Genomic DNA, 21,335 nt, shown 5'->3' on the forward strand with positions numbered 1-21,335 from the left:
ATGAAGATAAATTGAAAAATACATCCTCTATCGCATACACAAGGTTTTTCTTTGATTTGACCTAGTGACCTAGTTTTTGACCCCAGTTGAATCATTTTCGAACTCGGCTAGATTTCTTCAAGGTAATCATTCTGACCAAGTTTCATGAAGATTAATTGAAAAATACAGTCTCTATCGCATACACAAGGTTTTACCTTGATTTGACCTAGTGACCTAGTTTTTGACCCTAGTTGACCCATTTTCGAACTCAGCCTAGATTTCTTCAAGGTAATCATTCTGACCAAGTTTCATGGAGATCAGCTGAAAAATACAGCCTCTATCGCATACACAAGGTTTTTCCTTGATTTGACCTAGTGACCTAGTTTCTGACCCCAGTTGACCCGTTTTCGAACTCAACCTAGATTTCATCAAGATAATCTCTCTGACCAATATTCATGAAGATCAGTTGAAAAATACAGCCTCTATTGCATACACAAGGTTTTTCTTTGATTTGACCTAGTGACCTAGTTTTTGACCCCAGATGACCCATTTTCGAACTCGGCCTAGATTTCATCAAGGCTATCATTCTGACCAAGATTCATGAAGATAAACTGAACAAGAGGACCATGATGGTCCTGAATCGCTCACCTGTCCCAACATTACCCAGTTTTGAACTGAGTATGACGTGTTTTTTTTTCTATTATTTGACATAGTGACCTAGTTTTTGAGCTCATGTGACCCAGTTTTGAACTTGACCTAGATATCATAAAGATGAACATTCAGACCAACCTTCATACAGACCCCATGAAAAATATGGCCTCCAGAGAGGTCACAATGTTTTTTCATTATTTGACCTACTGACCTAGTTATTGATGGCACGTGACCCAGTTTCAAACTTGACCTAGATATCATCAAGGTGAACATTCTGACTAATTTTCATGAACATCCATTCAAAAGTATGGCCTCTAGACAGGTCACAAGGTTTTTCTATTTTTAGACCTAATGACCTAGTTTTTGACCGCAGCTGACCCAGTTTCAAACTTGACCTAGATATCATCAAGATGAACATTCAGACCAACTTTCATACAGATCCCATGAAAAATATGGCCTCTAGAGAGGTCACAAGGTTTTTCTATTATTTGACCTACTGACCTAATTTTTGAAGGCACATGACCCAGTTTCAAACTTGACCTAGATATCATCAAGGTGAACATTCAGACCAATTTTCATGAAGATCTTGTGAAAAATATGGCCTCTAGAGAGGTCACAAGGTTTTTCTATTTTTAGACCTACTGACCTAGTTTTTAACCACAGTTGACCCAGTTTCGAACTTGGCCTAGATATCATCAAGATGAACATTCAGACCAACCTTCATACAGTTCCAATGAAAAATATGGCCTCTAGAGAGGTCACAAGGTTTTTTTATTATTTGACCTACTGACCTAGTTATTAATGGCACGTGACCCAGTTTCAAACTTGACCTAGATATCATCAAGGTGAACATTCTGACCAATTTTCATGAAGATCCATTCATAAGTATGACCTCTAGAGAGGTCACAAGGTTTTTCTATTTTTAGACCTAATGACCTAGTTTTTGACCGCAGCTGACCCAGTTTCGAACTTGACCTAGATATCATCAAGATGAACATTCAGACCAACTTTCATACAGATCCCATGAAAAATATGGCCTCTAGAGCGGTCACAAGGTTTTTCTATTATTTGACCTACTGACCTAGTTTTTGACGGCACGTGACCCAGTTTCGAACCTGACCTAGATATCATCAAGAAGAACATTCAGACCAATTTTCATGAAGATCTTGTGAAAAATATGGCCTCTAGAGAGGTCACAAGGTTTTTCTATTTTTAGACCTACTGACCTAGTTTTTGACCGCACGTGACCCAGTTTCGAACTTGACCTAGATATCATCAAGATGAACATTCTGACCAACTTTCATAAAGATCCCATGAAAAATGTGACCTCTAGAGAGGTCACAAGCAAAAGTTTATGCACGGACGGACGGACGACGGACGCTGCGCGATCACAAAAGCTCACACTGTCACTTTGTGACATGTGAGCTAAAAATACAGCCTCTATCGCATACACAAGGTTTTTCTTTGATTTGACCTAGTGACCTAGTTTTTGACCCCAGATGACCCATTTTCAACCTCGGCCTAGATTTCATCAAGGCAGTCATTCTGACCAAGTTTCAAGAAGATCAGTTGAAAAATACAGCCTCTATCGCATACACAAGCTAAATGTTGACAGACAGACGACAGACGACGGACGACGGACGCCGGACATTGAGCGATCAGAAAAACTCACCTGAGCATTGCTCAGGTGAGCTAAAAACGGCACGGTAAAAGTTTTTAAAAATTTGCAACAAAGTGCGAAGCACGGTCAACTGTAAGAATATACCAAGCAAATGCCATTTTTTAAACATTACTATTAGGGGCCTAATACCTTAAGACGATTGACTAAGTAAACTAGAAACAAATTTGAACTAGAAATTGCTTTTGTAAAAACGCGCATGTCTCCTCAAATGCAAAGTCCTATAGGCAAGAAGTCAATAGGGGTCAGGAGCGAAAGTCAAAGAGACACTGATGGTTGGTTGCAATAGGGATCATCTACTTGGCATGTCCAGTCATCCCGCTAAGTTTCAACACTCTTGGCCTAATGGTTCTTAAGTCACTGTTCAGATTCCTGTGACCTTGACCTTTGATCAAGTGACCCCAAAATAAATAGGGGTCATCTACTCTGCATGTCCAATCATCCTTTTAAGTTTCAACATTCTAGGTAAAGTGGTTCTCAAGTTATTTTCCGGAAATGATTTTACATGACCAGGCCCCTGTGACCTTGACCTTTAATAGACTGACCCAAAAATCAATAGGGGTCATCTACTCTGCATGTTCAATCATCCTATGAAGTTTCAACATTCTGGGTCAAGTGGTTCTCAAGTTATTGATCGGAAATTGTTTTCCGTGTTCAGGCCCCTGTGACCTTGACCTTTCACAGAGTGACCCTAAAATCGGTACGGATCATCTACTCTGCATGACCAATCATCCTATTAAGTTTCAACATTCTGGGTCAAGTGGTTCTCAATTTACTGACCGGGAATGGTTTTCAATGTTCAGGCCCCCGTGACCTTGACCTTCAACAGAGTGACCCCAAAATCAACCTAGCGGCTTGTCCAATATGGTTTTCTCAGCTGGGTACTCGTCCAAATATATCTCTGTACTGTACAGAACAATGTTAAATAACCTAATAATATGTGTGTGTACTCATGGAATTAAATGTTGTGTGTAAAAAGTACATATTCACAGCGCAAATCATCCATGCTAAATAATAGGTACGATATGTTTGCTTTCTCGCTGTCTGACATGTCCAAACGTGTTCCATATAATTTTAAACAAACTTTGAAGTTTAGTAGGTTGTAGCATTCTCTAGGTCAAGGGTATTTTTATTACCTTCTGTAGTCAGTCATTATCTATTGTAAAAAAAAACACTCTTTTTTAACCGAAGTGGAAAATTTCAGATAATTGAAAATGCAGCTTTCTAAAGTTAGAATTCTCGATGTCATTTGTCAGACATTGTAACCTAGCTTGTAAATAAATAATATTACAAAATTAATACTGCTATTTCTTCTGTTGCACTTTGCAGACTTTAAAATATGATAAAGTTATATATATATATATATTTATCTGAGCAGTACAATTCCTGTAAATGAGCACTACCTAAGTGCTCAGGCCCTTCTCGCACACCATACCTATAGTTTGGACTTCTTTCATGTGTAAAGGCATGTGCCCAAAAATGACAAATTTTGCCAACACCTGGTAAATTGTAATGTGTTTTTTAGAAAAGTAATAAACGGAAATAGAAAAATAGCTCTCAGCTCATTTACACGGATATAGTTTAGCTTTATTATGTATGTTATATTTTTTCACAGTTATGCACGATGACATAGAACAGGTCTAGGAAAGTTGAGTATTTACAGATTATCTGTAAATTTACAGATAATCTTTAAATTTACAGATTTTTCAATCTGTAAATTTACAGATCAAGTGTTTGAAAACTGCTAAAATTATATTTAGACACATTTTACACAGATTAATTGATTTACTTATGGTATGTATAAATAAAGGTCAATTGTAACTTTCAGTCATTTCTGTTGACTTTGATTTTTCTTAAGGTTCATGTAAAGTGTTTGGAGACCACCCCTCAGGTGAATTTTGATTTTGGAAATTTATTCTTTGAAGACCGTTTCTATTTATTATAAATACACTGAATTGTTTAGAGGAAGTAGGGAATACATTATACAAAGGAAAGCTTCTTTGAGAATAAGTACTTTGTCTAAAATTACATGTACTTCGACCATCACGGTTCTATTTTGTAGAAAATATCAAACTTTTTTTTTTCAAAGTATTTTTTCTTTAAATATGTTTTGTTTGTGTCTGTAACATATTTATCTAGGTACTCCTAGTATTGAAATACTGTTAACTTACATATTTTCTGAAATATAGGAGTATCTTGTCATTTTGACAGCTCTACTTTCACTTTCGTTTTGCAATTTTGGCAACCTTTTTAAATGTAGATGTATTGTAGCAATTTTAACACTGGGAGTACCTGGAGAAATATGTTAGGCACACAATAAGTACAGACCTAATGTCAAAATATTTTTGAAAAAGAAGTTTGATATTTTTTACAAAACAGAATGTGGACAAGCAAAGTACATGTCATATAAGAGAAATATTATTGTACCGAACAAAACAACCTCCTTTGAATGACACGTCTACTCTTTCTGAACAGTTTGGTATACAAAGTATGAAAAACAAAGGCCTATGAGGTCTCAAAACATGAAACAAAAATTCACTCGAGGGGCAGTCTCAAACACTTTACATGAACCTTAAAATGCCAAAAACTCAAAGTCAACAAAAATGGCTGAAACCCACAAATGACCTTAATTTGCATGCTGTAAATCAACCAATTAATTCCAAGCTGTGGTTTTGAGGATAAATGTAATTTCATCAGTTTTCATACACACAATCTGTAACTTTACAGATTGAAAAATCCGTAAATTTATAGATTATTTAGTTTAGGAGATATAGAGCGGACACAAAATGGCAGGCTCAAACCTTTGACCTTGAGTTGTGACCTTGACCTTGAACCGACAAGGCTGACTCATGGGTTCTGCACATCGTCTTGATGAGGTGATCATTTGACCCAAGTTTCATGAAAATCCTTCGAGGGATTTAGGAGATATGGACCGGACACAATTTTGTTACGGACGGAAGGAGGGACGGATGGAAGGACGGACGCAGACCATTCCTATAATCCCTCCGCCACGGCGGGGGATTAAAAAAGGTTTAATATTTTAGTCATCATCAACTGGAACAAAATACCTTAAATATTTTACCCAATACATGTACTAAAACAAACCCATTAAAATGCTATTTTCATCAGAGCATATGTTTTATTCTATATTTCTGTGGTCTCATTAAGTCCTTTTATTTGCTTATAAGACCACCTGTTTCAATCCAATATGTACACAATACCACACACCATAAAGTTTTATGTACATCTGTCATACCATTCTGTAAAATCCACAACAATTAAATATTCTAGATGGAAACAATTGTTTCATATTTATGTCATTTGATTTGATCAAACCTGAATGATTTTTCATCGCAGATATCAACACCTAGTACTCATGAATTATTACTTTTAAAAAAAAAAAAATCTTGGATGAAGAAAACAGATTTAAAATAGAATTCAGTCAATAAAAAGTTTTGAGGCAATACGAACAGACCCTAGTAAATTATGGTTTGTTTTTCTCAAGAAGATAATACATGTATATAGCAAAAACAGCCATACAATAGTACGATCTACTTTTTCTATACCCCCACAAATTTATGTAGAGAGCTTATAACTTTGCTGCTGACTGTATGTATCCGTCCGTCGGACCGTACGTCCCGAAATCTTGTGTGTTGAGCTCCTCTCACACTATAAGCCTAATTTGCTATTTTGCTTCATACTTTCATAGATGAACAAGCTAGATATGCAGGTATCCATAACAGAAGAATTGTTTTTCTGCAGCTATTTTTACTGCAGTTATAGCTCTTCGATGTTTTTTATTTGCAATATTGAATGTAGAGAAAAGTCTAATGTGTCCAACCTCTTCCATGCTATTAGCATGATTTGCATCAAACGTTCACAGATGAACAAATTTGATGTGCAGATGTCCATAAAGGAAGGCATGTTTTCTGTGAATGTTTTACTGCAGTTATGGCCCTTTGATAGTTTTTGCTATACAAACAGTATGTTGGGCATCTGTGTCCTGTGGACACAATTTTAGTCCTATGTAAGTTTGTATCTCCATAACCATTGGTTGGAATGAACTGAAACTTCACACACTTGCTCACTGTACAGGTTTTGTAACTCTTGCTTTTTTACAAAATTATGTCTATTTTTCAACTTTAATAGGATTTTTTTGCTTAAGTTTTTAGCCCAGTGTGCTCTAGTTTAAAACAGGTTAATAATCAATGCACAAACAGACTGAAATGTCAATGACTTTTGTATGCTATGTTCCATTTTTCATACAAAATGAATGACTGGTCTAAGTTCTCAAAATGCAAATATTGATTTCACTTCTTACATTAGAAAAACATACTCGGTGTGATGGCAAAAGACCCGTACTAATCGCTTTAAGATAAAATTTACATTTCTACATCATTTGAAAAGGAAACTCGATTATAAGATCACCCAATTATTTAAAGAACAGCAGTTCGGACCTGAGAAAATTAAGGTAAATTGTATATAAGCTGCAATTATAGCAACTTAATCACAGCATTTGGAATGTATGTACAGTAATTCTGTTATGACAGTGATCTTTATACCAGTAGTTACATTGCTATTAATTATATTTGCCCACCATACCAAGCCTCTGTTTGTGTTTCTAAGCTGCTGTTGTTGAGTATTGTTCATCTTTGCAAATTCTATACAATGGCATCAATGACTTTGTTTATTTCACTTCTGTTTCTCAGTATTCCAATACTTCCGGCATTGCTAATATTTCAGAGACAATAAATGAAATGGGTGAAATGGGTTCCACATTTTTTCAGCAAAATTATATCCAGCACTTTTGGAAGCCATTTACCTTTCCCAACTGGGAAATTGCATTTCTAATTCGGGAAATGCATATTTTGCACTAAATCTAAGTAAAGTGCTAACTTTCGAGGACAATATAAAGATAACAAGAACATTAAAACAAATTCTGAATGGTAGAATTTTAGAACTACATTTCTTTTGTACAGTGGTACCATCAATATTTCTGTAACTTGAAAATCCTTGTGCACTGATCAGTTTTTCTTACCTTAATAAAAACTGTGATTTTGTTTCCCGAACGGGAAAAAATGTCTTAATATAGTAACAAAAAAGGGGAAGTCCCGATTTCCTGATCGGGAAGTTTCCCCCACTGGAAATGGCAAATGAGTATTTTTTGTCATGATGCCTCTTATCTCATTTCCACTTTTTAAAAAATTGCAGCTGCAAGGAAAGGCAAAGACTGGTTTTTGATACAACTAGAATGTGTCTGTAGGACTATTTGTTCATTGTTTTCAGCACAGAATTTTGTATCAGAAATGTGATTTTGACAAAAAATTTTTATAGGATTTCTCTTTAAGTTGTCACAAAAGCTCACTTTGTGCCTATGTCTCAGGTAAGCTTAAAAGCAGTTATGATAGTTTTCCCACTGAACCCTCGAAATATTGATTTAAATTGATGAAAACATTTGAATATATTCATTAGTGCCAGATAATACTTATGGACGATAGTATTGCACAAGTACTGTTCTGTATATTTTAAAAGGGCTTGGCAATAACCCTGAGCTGTACTTTCCTCCAAAAAGGTCTCTTCATTCTGGCCTCACAAGCCTTCTGTGGCCTCGAGGCACATCTCTAACGTTCTCATTTCATCTTCAAGCATCTGAAATTAAATCAGGACATTAGATATATTGTTTGGTTCAACATAACAATTAATAAACTCTTTCAGTTTATAACTTCAGGCAAAAAAGTCATTGAATAGATACTCTGTGTGCAATAGACCGAAGTTAAGGTATTAGGCCCATAATAGAGTATCTCCTCTTTGAAGAGTATTCAATTTCTACCATAAACCTACTTTGACTGCGATTTGCAGGGGTGCGTAGGTTCAAGCCCCATTGGGACCAACATTTTTTTCCCTTATTTTTCTTTTTTTTTCTAGTAAGTTTTTACTTTTTTCAAGACTTGTTATTGATTTATTGTACAAAAATGGAAAATATTCATTTGATAAGCAATTTCTTGCTGTTCAAAGTGAATTTACCTCTGAAATAGAAGGGGTAGAGTTAGACATCTTTAAAAATACTGAGTTACATGCGGTAAAAGTTCTCTATTTTGCCTTCATTCTTTAGATTACATATTGTGGAAGAAATTCAGGTAAGATTTACTTCTGCCCAGCAGTTATTTTTGAATGAAGTGAGCAAATTTGAAAACAGACCCGCAGGATTTGACCTCAGTTTTTTAATGTTGGAGATAGAATTCTGTAAGATTAAATCTGATTACTTGAGGCACCCTAGAAAAAATGATACTGACACTTATGTTCTTTAGTTTTATAATTATTGTTTACCAATAGTTTGATGATTATTTCATAAAAAATAATTGTGTAATGAAATCTCTGCAAACATTTTGGATACAGGACGCCAACTTGAAATATGTCTCTACTTGAGCTTGAGGAAATACCATAAATTACACAAAATTTATAAAAAACGGCACGATAAAAGTTTTTAAAAATTTGCAACAAAGTGCGAAGCACGGTCAACTGTAAGAATATACCAAGCAAATGCCATTTTTTAAACATTACTATTAGGGGCCTAATACCTTAAGACGATTGACTAAGTAAACTAGAAACAAATTTGAACTAGAAATTGCTTTTGTAAAAACGCGCATGTCTCCTCAAATGCAGAGTCCTATAGGCAAGAAGTCAATAGGGGTCAGGAGCAAAAGTCAAAGAGACACTGATGGTTGGTTGCAATAGGGATCATCTACTTGGCATGTCCAGTCATCCCGCTAAGTTTCAACACTCTTGGCCTAATGGTTCTTAAGTCACTGTTCAGATTCCTGTGACCTTGACCTTTGATCAAGTGACCCCAAAATAAATAGGGGTCATCTACTCTGCATGTCCAATCATCCTTTTAAGTTTCAACATTCTAGGTAAAGTGGTTCTCAAGTTATTTTCCGGAAATGATTTTACATGACCAGGCCCCTGTGACCTTGACCTTTAATAGACTGACCCAAAAATCAATAGGGGTCATCTACTCTGCATGTTCAATCATCCTATGAAGTTTCAACATTCTGGGTCAAGTGGTTCTCAAGTTATTGATCGGAAATTGTTTTCCATGTTCAGGCCCCTGTGACCTTGAACTTTCACAGAGTGACCCTAAAATCGGTACGGATCATCTACTCTGCATGACCAATCATCCTATTAAGTTTCAACATTCTGGGTCAAGTGGTTCTCAAATTACTGACCGGAAATGGTTTTCAATGTTCAGGCCCCCGTGACCTTGACCTTCAACAGAGTGACCCCAAAATCAACCTAGCGGCTCGTCCAATATGGTTTTCTCAGCTGGGTACTCGTCCAAATATATCTCCATATTGTACAGAACAATGTTAAACTAGAAATTGCTTTTGTAAAAAAGTGCATGTCTCCCCCAATGCAAAGTCCTATAAGCAAGAAGTCAATAGGGGTCAGGAGCGAAAGTCAACGAGACACTGATGGTTGGCTGCAATATGGATCATCTGCTTGGCATGTCCAGTCATCCCGCTAAGTTTCAACACTCTTGGCCTAGTGGTTCTCAAGTCACTGTTCAGGCTCCTGTGACCTTGACCTTTGATCATGTGACCTCAAAATAAATAGGGGTCATCTACTCTGCATGTCCAATCATCCTATTAAGTTTCAACATTCTAGGTCAAGTGGTTCTCAAGTTATTTTCCGGAAATGATTTTACATGACCAGGCCCCTGTGACCTTGACCTTTAACAGACTGATCCAAAAATCAATAGGGGTCATTTACTCTGCATGTTCAATCATCCTATGAAGTTTCAACATTCTGGATCAAGTGGTTCTCAAGTTATTGATCGGAAATTGTTTTCCATGTTCAGGCTCCTGTGACCTTGACCTTTAACAGAGTGATCCCAAAATCGATAGGGGTCATCTACTCTGCATGACCAATCATCCTATGAAGTTTCAACATTCTGGGTCGAGAGGTTCTAAAGTTATTGATCGGAAACGGTTTTCGATGTTTAGGCCCCTGTGACCTTGACCATTAACAGACTGATCCAAAAATCAATAGGGGTCATTTACTCTGCATGTTCAATCATCCTATGAAGTTTCAACATTCTGGGTCAAGTGGTTCTCAAGTTATTGATCGGAAATTGTTTTCCATGTTCAGGCTCCTGTGACCTTGACCTTTAACAGAGTGATCCCAAAATCGATAGGGGTCATCTACTCTGCATGACCAATCATCCTATGAAGTTTCAACATTCTGGGTCGAGAGGTTCTAAAGTTATTGATCGGAAACGGTTTTCGATGTTTAGGCCCCTGTGACCTTGACCTTTAACAGAGTGACCCCAAAATCGATAGGGGTCATCTACTCTGCATGATCAATCATCCTATGAAGTTTCAACATTCTGTGTCAAGTGGTTCTCAAGTTACTGACAGGAAATGGTTTTCAATGTTCAGGCCCCTGTGACCTTGACCTTTAACAGAGTGACCCCAAAATGAATAGGGGTCATCTACTCTGCATGACAATCATCCTATGAAGTTTCAACATTCTGGGTCAAGCGGTACTCAAGTTATTGATCGGAAACAGTTTTCAATGTTCAGGCCCCTGTGACCTTGACCTATGAAGGAGTGACCAAAAAAACAATAGGGCCATCTACTCTACATGACCAATCATCCTATGAAGTTTCAACATTCTGGGTCAAGCGGTTCTCTAGTTATTGATCGGAAATGGTTTTCAATGTTCAGGCCCCTGTGACCTTGACCTTTGACGGAGTGACCCAAAAACAATAGGGGTCGTCAACTCCAGCAGCCCTACAACCCTATGAAGTTTGAAGGTTCTAGATCAAACGGTTCTCCAGTTATTGATCGGAAATGAAGAGTGACGTACGTACGGACGGACGGACAGGGCAAAAACAATATGTCTCCCCCAGAGTGGGGTGGGGGGAGACATAACTAGTACTGGATTGTTTAGGGCAGATATTGTTGTGAATCTAGGGATAAACTAGTACTAGATTGTTTAGGGCAGATATGGGTGTGATTCCTTAAATCAACCTGTAATGAAGGCAGATACTGCTGGGATTCCAGGGATAACCTAGTGCAGACACAGTTGTGAATCCAAAAGTGTTCAAACCTTTGACTTCAATGTTGCACAGTCAACATGTTGCCCAGGAGCATGATGGCTGTCCATTTCCAGTCACTGTGTTTTCTATATGAAATGATGCATGATGTTTTGCAAAAGCCAAATGCAAAGGTAAAGTTCATTACTGAACTCAAAGTGCCAGAAATTACTCAGTTCCAAACCAATATCACAAAGTCATGCAAAATTGGTGTATACTGTTAAAACAGGAAGGGGCAAGTTACAAAACAAAATTTGTTGTACAAACAGGAGTACGCAGAAACTCGATCAACTTATGAATAGACCTGACAATGTATGCTACACACCCAACAAAATGTTCAGGTCTAAATTAACATGTTTTATTCATTATATTATTCATAGGTGAAACAATATTATGCTACACAGAAAAAGAAATGTCAAGGTCTAAACTAACATGTTTTATTCATTATATTATTCACAGGTGAAACAATATATGCTATACAGAACAAGAGCTGTCACTATTGGTGACAAATGTCCCTGAAGTAGGCCTAAAAATGCCACAGTTGTATTCCAAAAAATCACATATCATTTTGTGACCTTGACCTAAGAGGCCTCGGTCATAAGTGTGACACATCTTCTCAATATAGTTAACATTTGTGTCAAATCATTTTCAAATCCCTTGATAAATGGCAGAGTTATGGACCAGACAAGAAACACCTTGACTTCTAAGTGTGACCTTGACCTTGGAGCTAGGGATCTGGGTCTTGCACATGACACCTCATCTCATTATAGGGAACATTTATGCCAAGTAATTTCAAAATCCCTTCATCAATGGCAGAGTTATGGACCGGACAAGAACCAGACCATGTTAACCTTTGACCTCTAAGTGTGACCTTGACCTTGGAGCTAGGGATCTGGGTCTTACTCATGACATGTCCTCTCATTATGGTGAACATTTATGCCAGGTAATTTCAAAATGCCTTAATGAATGGCAGAGTTATGGACCAGACACAAAACAAACCCTGTTAACCTTTGACTTGTGTGACCTTGACCTTTGAGCTAGGGGCCTGGGTCTTGCCCATGACACGTTGTCTCATTATGGTAAACATTTATGCCAAGTTCTTTCAAAATCCCTTCATGGATGGCAGAGTTCTGGACTGGACACGAAACAGACCATGTTGACATTTGACCTCTAAATGTGACCTTAACCTTGGAGTTAGGGGTCTGGGTCTTGCGCATGACACTTCGTCTCATTATGGTGAACATTTATGCTAAGTTAATTCAAAATCCCTTAATGGATGGAAGAGTTACAGCCCAGAAAAGAATACCGGACACACGGACGGACAGTGCGATTTTATATGCCCACCTTCGGGGGCATAAAAAAGAAATGTCAAGGTCTAAATTAAAATTTCATTAGTCTTTATATTATTCTTAGGTGAATTATGATAAAACAGCTGTCACAGGAGACAGCGTACTTGACTATTTTGATGCTGGATAGTGAAAATGGGTACATCTGAGGAACCTGGAGCAGTCCCTGGAGTGTTTAATGACTCCAATGTGGATGAACGTATTAGACAATAGCTTATGTTTGTGCCAAAAGAATTAATAAGAGAGATAAAGATAAAGTTATCAAAACATTAAATAAGTATAATTCTAAGCAAAAAGGGGGCATAAATGTGAAACAACTATTTTAAATTTGAATCAAATCCATTTATAACTGAGATAGAGTGAAAGTGCACCAAAACTGTAACCTGAAATTCTAAGTTGAAAGGGGGGGATAATTCATGAAATATTGGTGCAAGAGTTATGGCCCTTCTGCCATTTGATGTGGGTGATGATGAGGAATAACTGTTTAAACTTTGAAACAAATCCATCAAGTCATTACAGAGATAAAGAGAAAGTGCATCAAAACGTAAACAAAAGTGCAGACGCGAAAGGACGCCGATGCTGGGTCGAGTAGTACAGCTCTCCATACTTTGTATAGTCAAGCTAATAAATCATGTGAACAACGGAGGATAGACTTTCCTATCAGGACTGTGTTTTTTCACTTCTTTAAATGATATAAGAAATTCTAGCAGCCGGAATTAACATAAGAACAACATTGCCTTTCCCGTTAAAGAATTGCTGTGTTGTGCCCATGTATCTGTACCAGAACTGACACGTTGTATAGAGTACTGCTGTGTTGTTCTAATATTTCAGTAAAACAACTACAATATTGTGCAGCTGTATCTGCACAAGAACTGCCATATTGTAAGGATTGCAGTGTTGTATGAAATTAGTCATGCAATCTGTCATGTAAAGGATTTGGGTTTTCACACATTTACTGGATATACCTGTTACAGATATCAGTAAAGCAAACTTACAAAGCCCGAGCTGTTCTGCTGACATTTGATGTACTTTTACTTCTCATCTTTGATCGGTATTCTGGTTCTGAGAGGTAACCAGAGTTAATGTCACCTATAAAAGATATTCACAATATATCAAATTGTTTTATATGGACAATGATAAAGTGACACCCTTGATACATAGATAAACTATATTATTTTGCATCAATACAGGAATACTATCTTTGTTGACAATTTCTTCAAATATTTAATTTCCTTTAAACCCACTTTATTTCTCACTAATAAACATCACAGTCAAACAGTTTTGTCTGACATATATTTCAGACCTGTATGTATTGAACTTGTTGTAGAACTATGAAATGACTTGTGTTTGATTCAAATACTTTGGTTGTCAGAACACTGTTCAGGTTTCCTGCATAAAACTAACTGTTCAAATTTTGTTAAATCTTTGTTTCTTGATTTGCTGACAGAATGTAACTGTTGTAATGATTTTTACAAAACCCTCTTGCATAAATATATGAAGATAACTTGCACATTATAGTCTGAGGGGCACATAAAAACTGTGCCTAAAATCTTCTTCTTAAAGAAAACATACTATTTAACTTTTTTACAAAAGTATTCTTGTTTCACATACCTCTCACAGACCTTGATGGCTTCTCATAACTAGGTCTGTATGGGTTAATATCTGAAATATACAAGATAGCACAGTAAAAATATATCTATGGTAACTAGGACCTTCACATGCATCAAATATCTTAGACTGCAATACAATTACTCATTCACTTTATATGCATCAAATATTTTAGACTGCAACACAATTACTCATTCACTTTACATGCATCAAATATCTTAGACTGCAACACAATTACTCATTCACTTTATATGCATCAAATATCTTAGACTGCAACACAATTACTCATTCACTTTATATGCATCAAATATCTTAGACTGCAACACAATTACTCATTCACTTTACATGCATCAAATATCTTAGACTGCAACACAATTACTCATTCACTTTACATGCATCAAATATCTTAGACTGCAACACAATTACTCATTCACTTTACATGCATCAAATATCTAAGATTGCAACACAATTACTCATTCACTTTACATGCATCAAATATCTTAGACTGCAACACAATTAATCATTCACTTTACATGCATCAAATATCTTAGACTGCAACACAATTAATCATTCACTTTACATGCATCAAATATCTTAGACTGCAACACAATTAATCATTCACTTTACATGCATCAAATATCTTAGACTGCAACACAATTAATCATTCACTTTACATGCATCAAATATCTTAGACTGCAACACAATTACTCATTCACTTTATATGCATCAAATATCTAAGATTGCAACATAACAACTCTTCATTTGACATGCATGGACAATTTATAGATTGCAACATTGCAAACTATTCACCTTATATACAACAAATATCTTAAGATTGAAACACAACTACTTATTCATCTTACAATAAGATTTTTGATGGTAGAGCAGGACCACCCGGTGCCACGCAAAGCATTGTTTCAAGCATGAGTGGGCACCAACCATCCATTAGCCAGCTGGAATTCTATACCCCAAGCAAGGTTTGGAACCCACATGAGGGGCAAGTGATCTGATGTCAGCAACCTTTACTATTCAGTCACTTGTGACCTTAAGCAATCAGTGAAAATAGTCCCAAATTTTTCATCCAAACTTAACTTTGTTGTGATGGCCTCAAAACCATTTGAACAAACTTGAGAACAGCCCAACCAAGGCTGCTATAGATCAAGTTTGGTACATCAAGTGGTTCATGAGAATAAGTTGTTGGGAAATTTGTCTTTGTTTAGCAGTCAAGTTGGAACATGTTGATTAAATAGAAAAAAGTCAATCCAAGGATGCTACAGACCAAGTTTAGCAAAGATCTTAATGTCGTTTAATGATTTATCTATTTTAGCTCTGTGGGTCCCTAAAAGGGTATTTAGCCGAAACATTTGATCATGCAATGATGCTACAGGACAAGTTCAGTGAAGATCCATCTAAAGATTCATGAGAAGAAGTTGTTTAAGGTTTTATTCTATTTTTTGCTCTGACAGTCATCAAAAGGGGACAAGATGAATCATTTGTAAAACCTTGAGAAAGGTCCATGCAAGGATGCTATAGAGCGTTGTCGGGTATTCTGGAACCGTAGGCAGTTTTGGTCCGCATCTCGTATTTTTGGTTAGGAACACATTTCCTTAATTGTTCCTAGTCTGAATTGATAATCAAGTCCACTTGTTTTTGCAGGCGTCTACACATCGTCTGCACATTCATGTCATTGCTGTTATTTTAACTTATTTTGAAATTTGAAGCACAAAATCTTTAAGTTACTTATACCCGTAAAAAAGGGATAAAAACACCTGACATTATTACAAGTAAAAAAAGCGCATTTTAACAGTTTAATAGTTTTTTCTAGAGTGAAAAACATGTTCGTATCAAAATCAAAGCGTCTGCTTGTTGTTAGCGCTGCTTAATGATATGTTGTAAATGGTTCCAAAATACCCGACAACATTTTATCGCTGTCTGGTATATTGGAACCAAATGTCATAAAATTGATAAAATTACATTTTCATCTTCCTAAGCGTTTTTAGAATGAGTCGCCAGTTCCAGTGCAAGCAGTATTGCAAATTCACAATCAAAACTTTAAGTCACTAGATATATATTAAGTAACTATGATAAGAAGTAAAAGCATTTCACTTCACAAAGCAGCTAAAACTTTTGGTATGCTCAAAACAACTCAATTAACAATAATTAAGCCTGAAACTGGGGCTCGCAGTGGCTCTGAAACTATATTAACGAAGGAAGAGAAGGACATGCTTGCAGACTGGAAAATTACCATGACGAAAATGGGATTTGGTTTATAAGCTAGGGCAGAGATCCTAGACACCATTCAAAGTATCATTACACTTGATGGTGTGGCTTCTCCTGTTGTAGATTTTCGACCGTTAAAAAAGACTGGTATCGTGTCATTTCAAAAGACACCCAGAATTAGTTTCTAGAATGCCTCAACAATTAGCTAAAGAGATGTGACATCCAAAAGAGTTGAGCATTGGTTTTCTGATATATTTCATGTCAGTAGAGGGGAAAGATTCTCTGATATGGAAAGATCCCAGTAGATGGTTTAACGCAAATGAATCTGGTTTTCTCTTGTGTCCTAAAAGTGGCAAAGTACTTGCTCCAAGGGGTGTACCTAACATATATAATATATAATTTTACATCATCTGCTAACACTCAGGTAACTGTTCCAGCATATATGAGTATGGATGCTGTTGGTTTATGTCTAGGCCTCTCATAGTACATGTGCTGTATAACCCTCTGGAAGATTTCCCAGATGCTATTCTTGGGTACAAACACAGGGTGGATGGACTCGGAACTGTTTGCATTCTGGCTAAAAGATGTGTTTCTACCTGCACTAGAATGAGAACTGTATCGAACAGACGGTCATGTTGTTTGTCGAAAGTTATTGATACACACTTGTTTGTTCTATTGTGGTTTGATACAGGCTAAAATTGTGTATTACACTTAATTGATAATAAGCATTTAATACCGAATTAATAGACAGAATTCAATTAACTTCATTCATCTAATAAAACATGATAATTTGTGTTCAATTTAAGCTGTTTGAAAAATAAAAATGAAGGTGTCCCAAAATACCCGACATGTCCAAAAACTGCCTCCAACGGGTTTTATTTTCATCCACATAAATTGCACTTAATGTGCATATACCTTTACCGGGGCCAAATTTTATTCGACCGAAAATGATAGGAAATTCAGAATTTTCATGCCCTGTCCCGAAACAAGCATATGTAAAATCAAGGTTTAAAAAGTTTGTTAGGTGTCCCAATATACCCGACAACACTCTAGTCCAAGTTTGGTGAAAGTCCATCAAACAACACTAGAGATGTAACTTAAAGGTTTTTCAGCTTTTAGTTCTTTATGCCCTTAAAAGGAGCCAAGAAGAACCATTTGAGCAATGTTGAGAGAGGTCAATGAACAAAACAATGTTGAGAGAGGTCAATAAACAAAACATTATTCCCACTCTTCTTTGAAGTGGAGCATAAAAATGTAGAAGCAGGACAACAGATGTCCGATGAGGGATAAGCAATGGACCGCCCACCTACACCAATAGCTCACTCTTAACAGATGATATTTTTATAAGTTATTGCTAAGTATATATTTTCTGCTATAAGGATGCATACACATACAGAATCTCAACTTCTCTGTTATCTGCAAAGTCACATCTCACAAACACAAAACATCTCATCTTTAATCAATCAGAGTATAGTACTGATTTTAACATGACCTAATTTGTTTTTATATTAAACAGAGAAAACTGAAAGTGTGACGTTTTATATTAAATCTTTGTTTGTACAGCACAATTATTCATACCATCAAATATCAGGACCAGAAACAACAAGAGGGCCATGATGGCCCTATATCGCTCACCTGTTATCATTGCACTTGAGGACAAGAAGGTCCTCAGAAAAAATATCTAAATCCAAAGGACAGGAACAACAAAGGGAAGAAATTTAACCAAAAAAAAATAAAAAATTCTTAAAAGGTACAGATATGTCAAAATACTACTAAAAATTGGAGGTACCATCCATGTTGTACCACAGAAAAGTGCTCTTGGTTTTTCCCTACGGCCAATAACAAAAAAGTTACTAAAGATAACCTATTTATAGTAACATAAAAGGGAAGTAATTAAAAAGAAAATTATTGTAAGTGAACAAAAGAAGGATCTGCCAAATAAATCTGTTGACATAAATGAAATTTCAGATCAGTATCTTCATTAGTTACGGAGATATACCCATTTTAATTTGAAATAAAGGGAGGTAATTTGACATAAAATCAGTTCATAGTTATCTACCCTGATTGGCTCAGTCCAACTAATGACAATGATGAAATTTCAAATAAGTCCTATATGTACTTACTGATATAAATCCATTTGATTACAATCAGGGGAGGTAATCAGACATGAAATAACTCTGGAACCTACGATTGGATCTGATTCGTCATGGAATCCAAGATTTACTGTTGTTGAAGATATTTTGGAAGTTTGTATCAAATAAAACCATAAATGAAGTCTCGATATGACTGCAAAAGCCAAAATAGCCAATTTTGGACCTTTAGGGGGCCATAACTCTGGAACCCATGAAGGAATCTGGCCAGTTCAAGAAAGGAACCAAGATCTTGTGGTGATACAAGTTGTGTGCAAGTTTGGTTAAAATCAAATCATAAATGAAGCTGCTATTGTGCAGACAAGGTCAAAATAGCTAATTTTGGCCCTTTCAGGGGCCATAACTCTGAAACCCATTATGGGATCTGGCCGGTTCAACAAAGGAACTGAGATCTTATGGCGACACAAGTTTTGTGCAAGTTTGATTAAATTCAAATCATAAATGAAGCTGCTATTGTGCAGACAAGGTCAAAATACCTAATTCTGGCTCTTTCAGGGGCCATAACTCTGGAACCCATACAGGAATCTCGCTAGTTCAACAAGAGCACCGCCTTGCGGGTGCTGACGCTCATCTGATTTTTTTTGTATAATAGAAATATTGTCCTACCCATGATTTTCTAAGTCTAAAAAGGGCCATCATTCTTGCAAAAAGCAGGATAGAGTTATGTTTCTTGATGTACAGTGTCCACTTATGATGGTGAAAAACTGTTGCAAGTTTTAAAGCAATAGCTTTGATAGTTTATGAGAAAATTTGACTTAAACATAATATTCAACCAAGAAAATGATTTTTCTAAGTCCAAAAGGGGCAATAATTATTGCAAAAAGCAGGATGGAGTTATGTTGCTTGCTTTACAGGGTCAGCTTATGATGGTGAACAACAGTTGCAAGTTTTAAAGCAATAGTTTTGATGGTTTAAGAGAAAAAGTTGACCTAAACATAAAACTTAACCAAGAAATCTGATATTTTCTAAGTCCAAAAGGGGCCATCATTCTTGCAAAAAGCAGGATGGAGTTATGTTTCTTGCTGTACAGGGTCCACTTATGATGGTGAAAAACTGTTGCAAGTTTTAAACCAATAGCTTTGATAGTTTAGGATAAAAGTTGACCTAAACATAAAATTTAACCAAGAAAACTGATTTTCTAAGTCCAAAAGGGGCAATAATTCTTGCAAAAAGCAAGATGGAGTTATGTTTCTTGATGTACAGGGTCTGCTTATGATGGTGAACAAGTATTCCAAGTTTCAAAGCAATAGCTTTGATAGTTTAGGAGAAAAGTTGACCTAAACATAAAACTTAACCAAGAAATCTGATATTTTCTAAGTACAAAAGGGGCCATAAATCTTGCAAAATGCAAGATGGAGTTATGTTTCTTGCTATACAGGGTCAGCTTATGATGGTGAACAAGTATTCCAAGTTTCAAAGCAATAGCTTTGATAGTTTAGGAGAAAAGCTGACCTAAACATAAAACTTAACCAAGCAACGCCGACGCAGACGCCGACGCCGACACCGACGCCGACGCCGACGCCGACAACCGCTCAAGTGATGACAATAACTCATCATTTTTTTTCAAAAAATCAGATGAGCTAAAAAAGGAACCAAGATTTTATAGTGATACAAGTTGTGTGCAAGTTTGGTTAAAATAAAATCATAAATGAAGCTGCTATTGTGCAGACAAGGTCAAAATAGCTAATTCTGGCCCTTTCAGGGGCCATAACTCTGGAACCCATAAAGGAATCTGGCCAATTCAACAAAGGAACTAAGATCTTATGGTGATACAAGTTGTGTGCCAGTTTGGTAAAAATCAAATCATAAATAAAGCTGCTATTGTGCAGACAAGGTCAAAATAGCTGATTTTGGCCCTTTCAGGGGCCATAACTCTGGAACCCATAATGGGATCTGGCCAGTTCAAGAAAGGAATCGAGATCTTATGGTGATACAAGCTGTGTGCAAGTTTGGTTAAAATAAAATCATAAATGAAACCACTATCGTGCAGACAAGAAATTGTTGATGGACGGACAGACGACGGACGAAGGGTGATCACAAAAGCTCACCTTGTCACTATGTGACAGGTGAGCTAAAAATGAATACAACACTAAAAAGAGGACAACTATCTAGTGGATGTCAAGAATGCAAGTAGCAATCCTTGGTATCATAAGAGAATTGACAAACTATACCTCAAACAGTGATTATCTCTGCCATAAAATCTTATAGTAACACCACTCGGGCTGCATCCTCTTGATATAATTTCTTGGAACTCAAAACTATGGTTTTATGCAAAGACAAAATCACTGTTTGGGATATCTAATTTCTTTTATTACATGACTGTATTCTATTGTTTCTCTGATTGGCTAAAAACGGTTCGAAAAGTAATGAGTACATATCATATCAACTTATCTTGGGTTATAAATAGTACGAAAATAAAAATAGATCGAAGTAGGTGCTTGGAAAACCAATATCAACCTGATTTGGTCTAAATTTATATTTATTTCCTTATTTCTTTATTAAAGATACAATTGTAATTAACAAGACTGACTATACATTTATTCATGTAATAAAACAATTATTGACTTTTTCATAGGTTGATATCAGGATTTATCAACCCGAAAAGA

General features: G+C 36.3%; 1 protein-coding gene across 1 annotated transcript in view; it reads right to left on the minus strand.

The window, feature by feature from the left end:
* Positions 1-13,687: 13,687 nt before the first annotated feature.
* LOC123560267 (uncharacterized) overlaps positions 13,688-21,335 on the minus strand; it is a 52,267-nt gene continuing 44,619 nt past the window's right edge. Inside the window, exons 6-7 of the mRNA XM_053516936.1 lie at positions 14,363-14,413; positions 13,688-13,840 (exon numbers count right to left, since the gene is read on the minus strand). Of these exons, the coding sequence (XP_053372911.1) occupies positions 13,743-13,840; positions 14,363-14,413 (149 nt within the window). The 3' untranslated portion in view covers positions 13,688-13,742. The remainder of the gene's footprint in view (positions 13,841-14,362; positions 14,414-21,335) is intronic.

The sequence above is a fragment of the Mercenaria mercenaria genome, chromosome 10 (assembly GCF_021730395.1).
Source record: "Mercenaria mercenaria strain notata chromosome 10, MADL_Memer_1, whole genome shotgun sequence".
Taxonomy (NCBI): domain Eukaryota; kingdom Metazoa; phylum Mollusca; class Bivalvia; order Venerida; family Veneridae; genus Mercenaria; species Mercenaria mercenaria.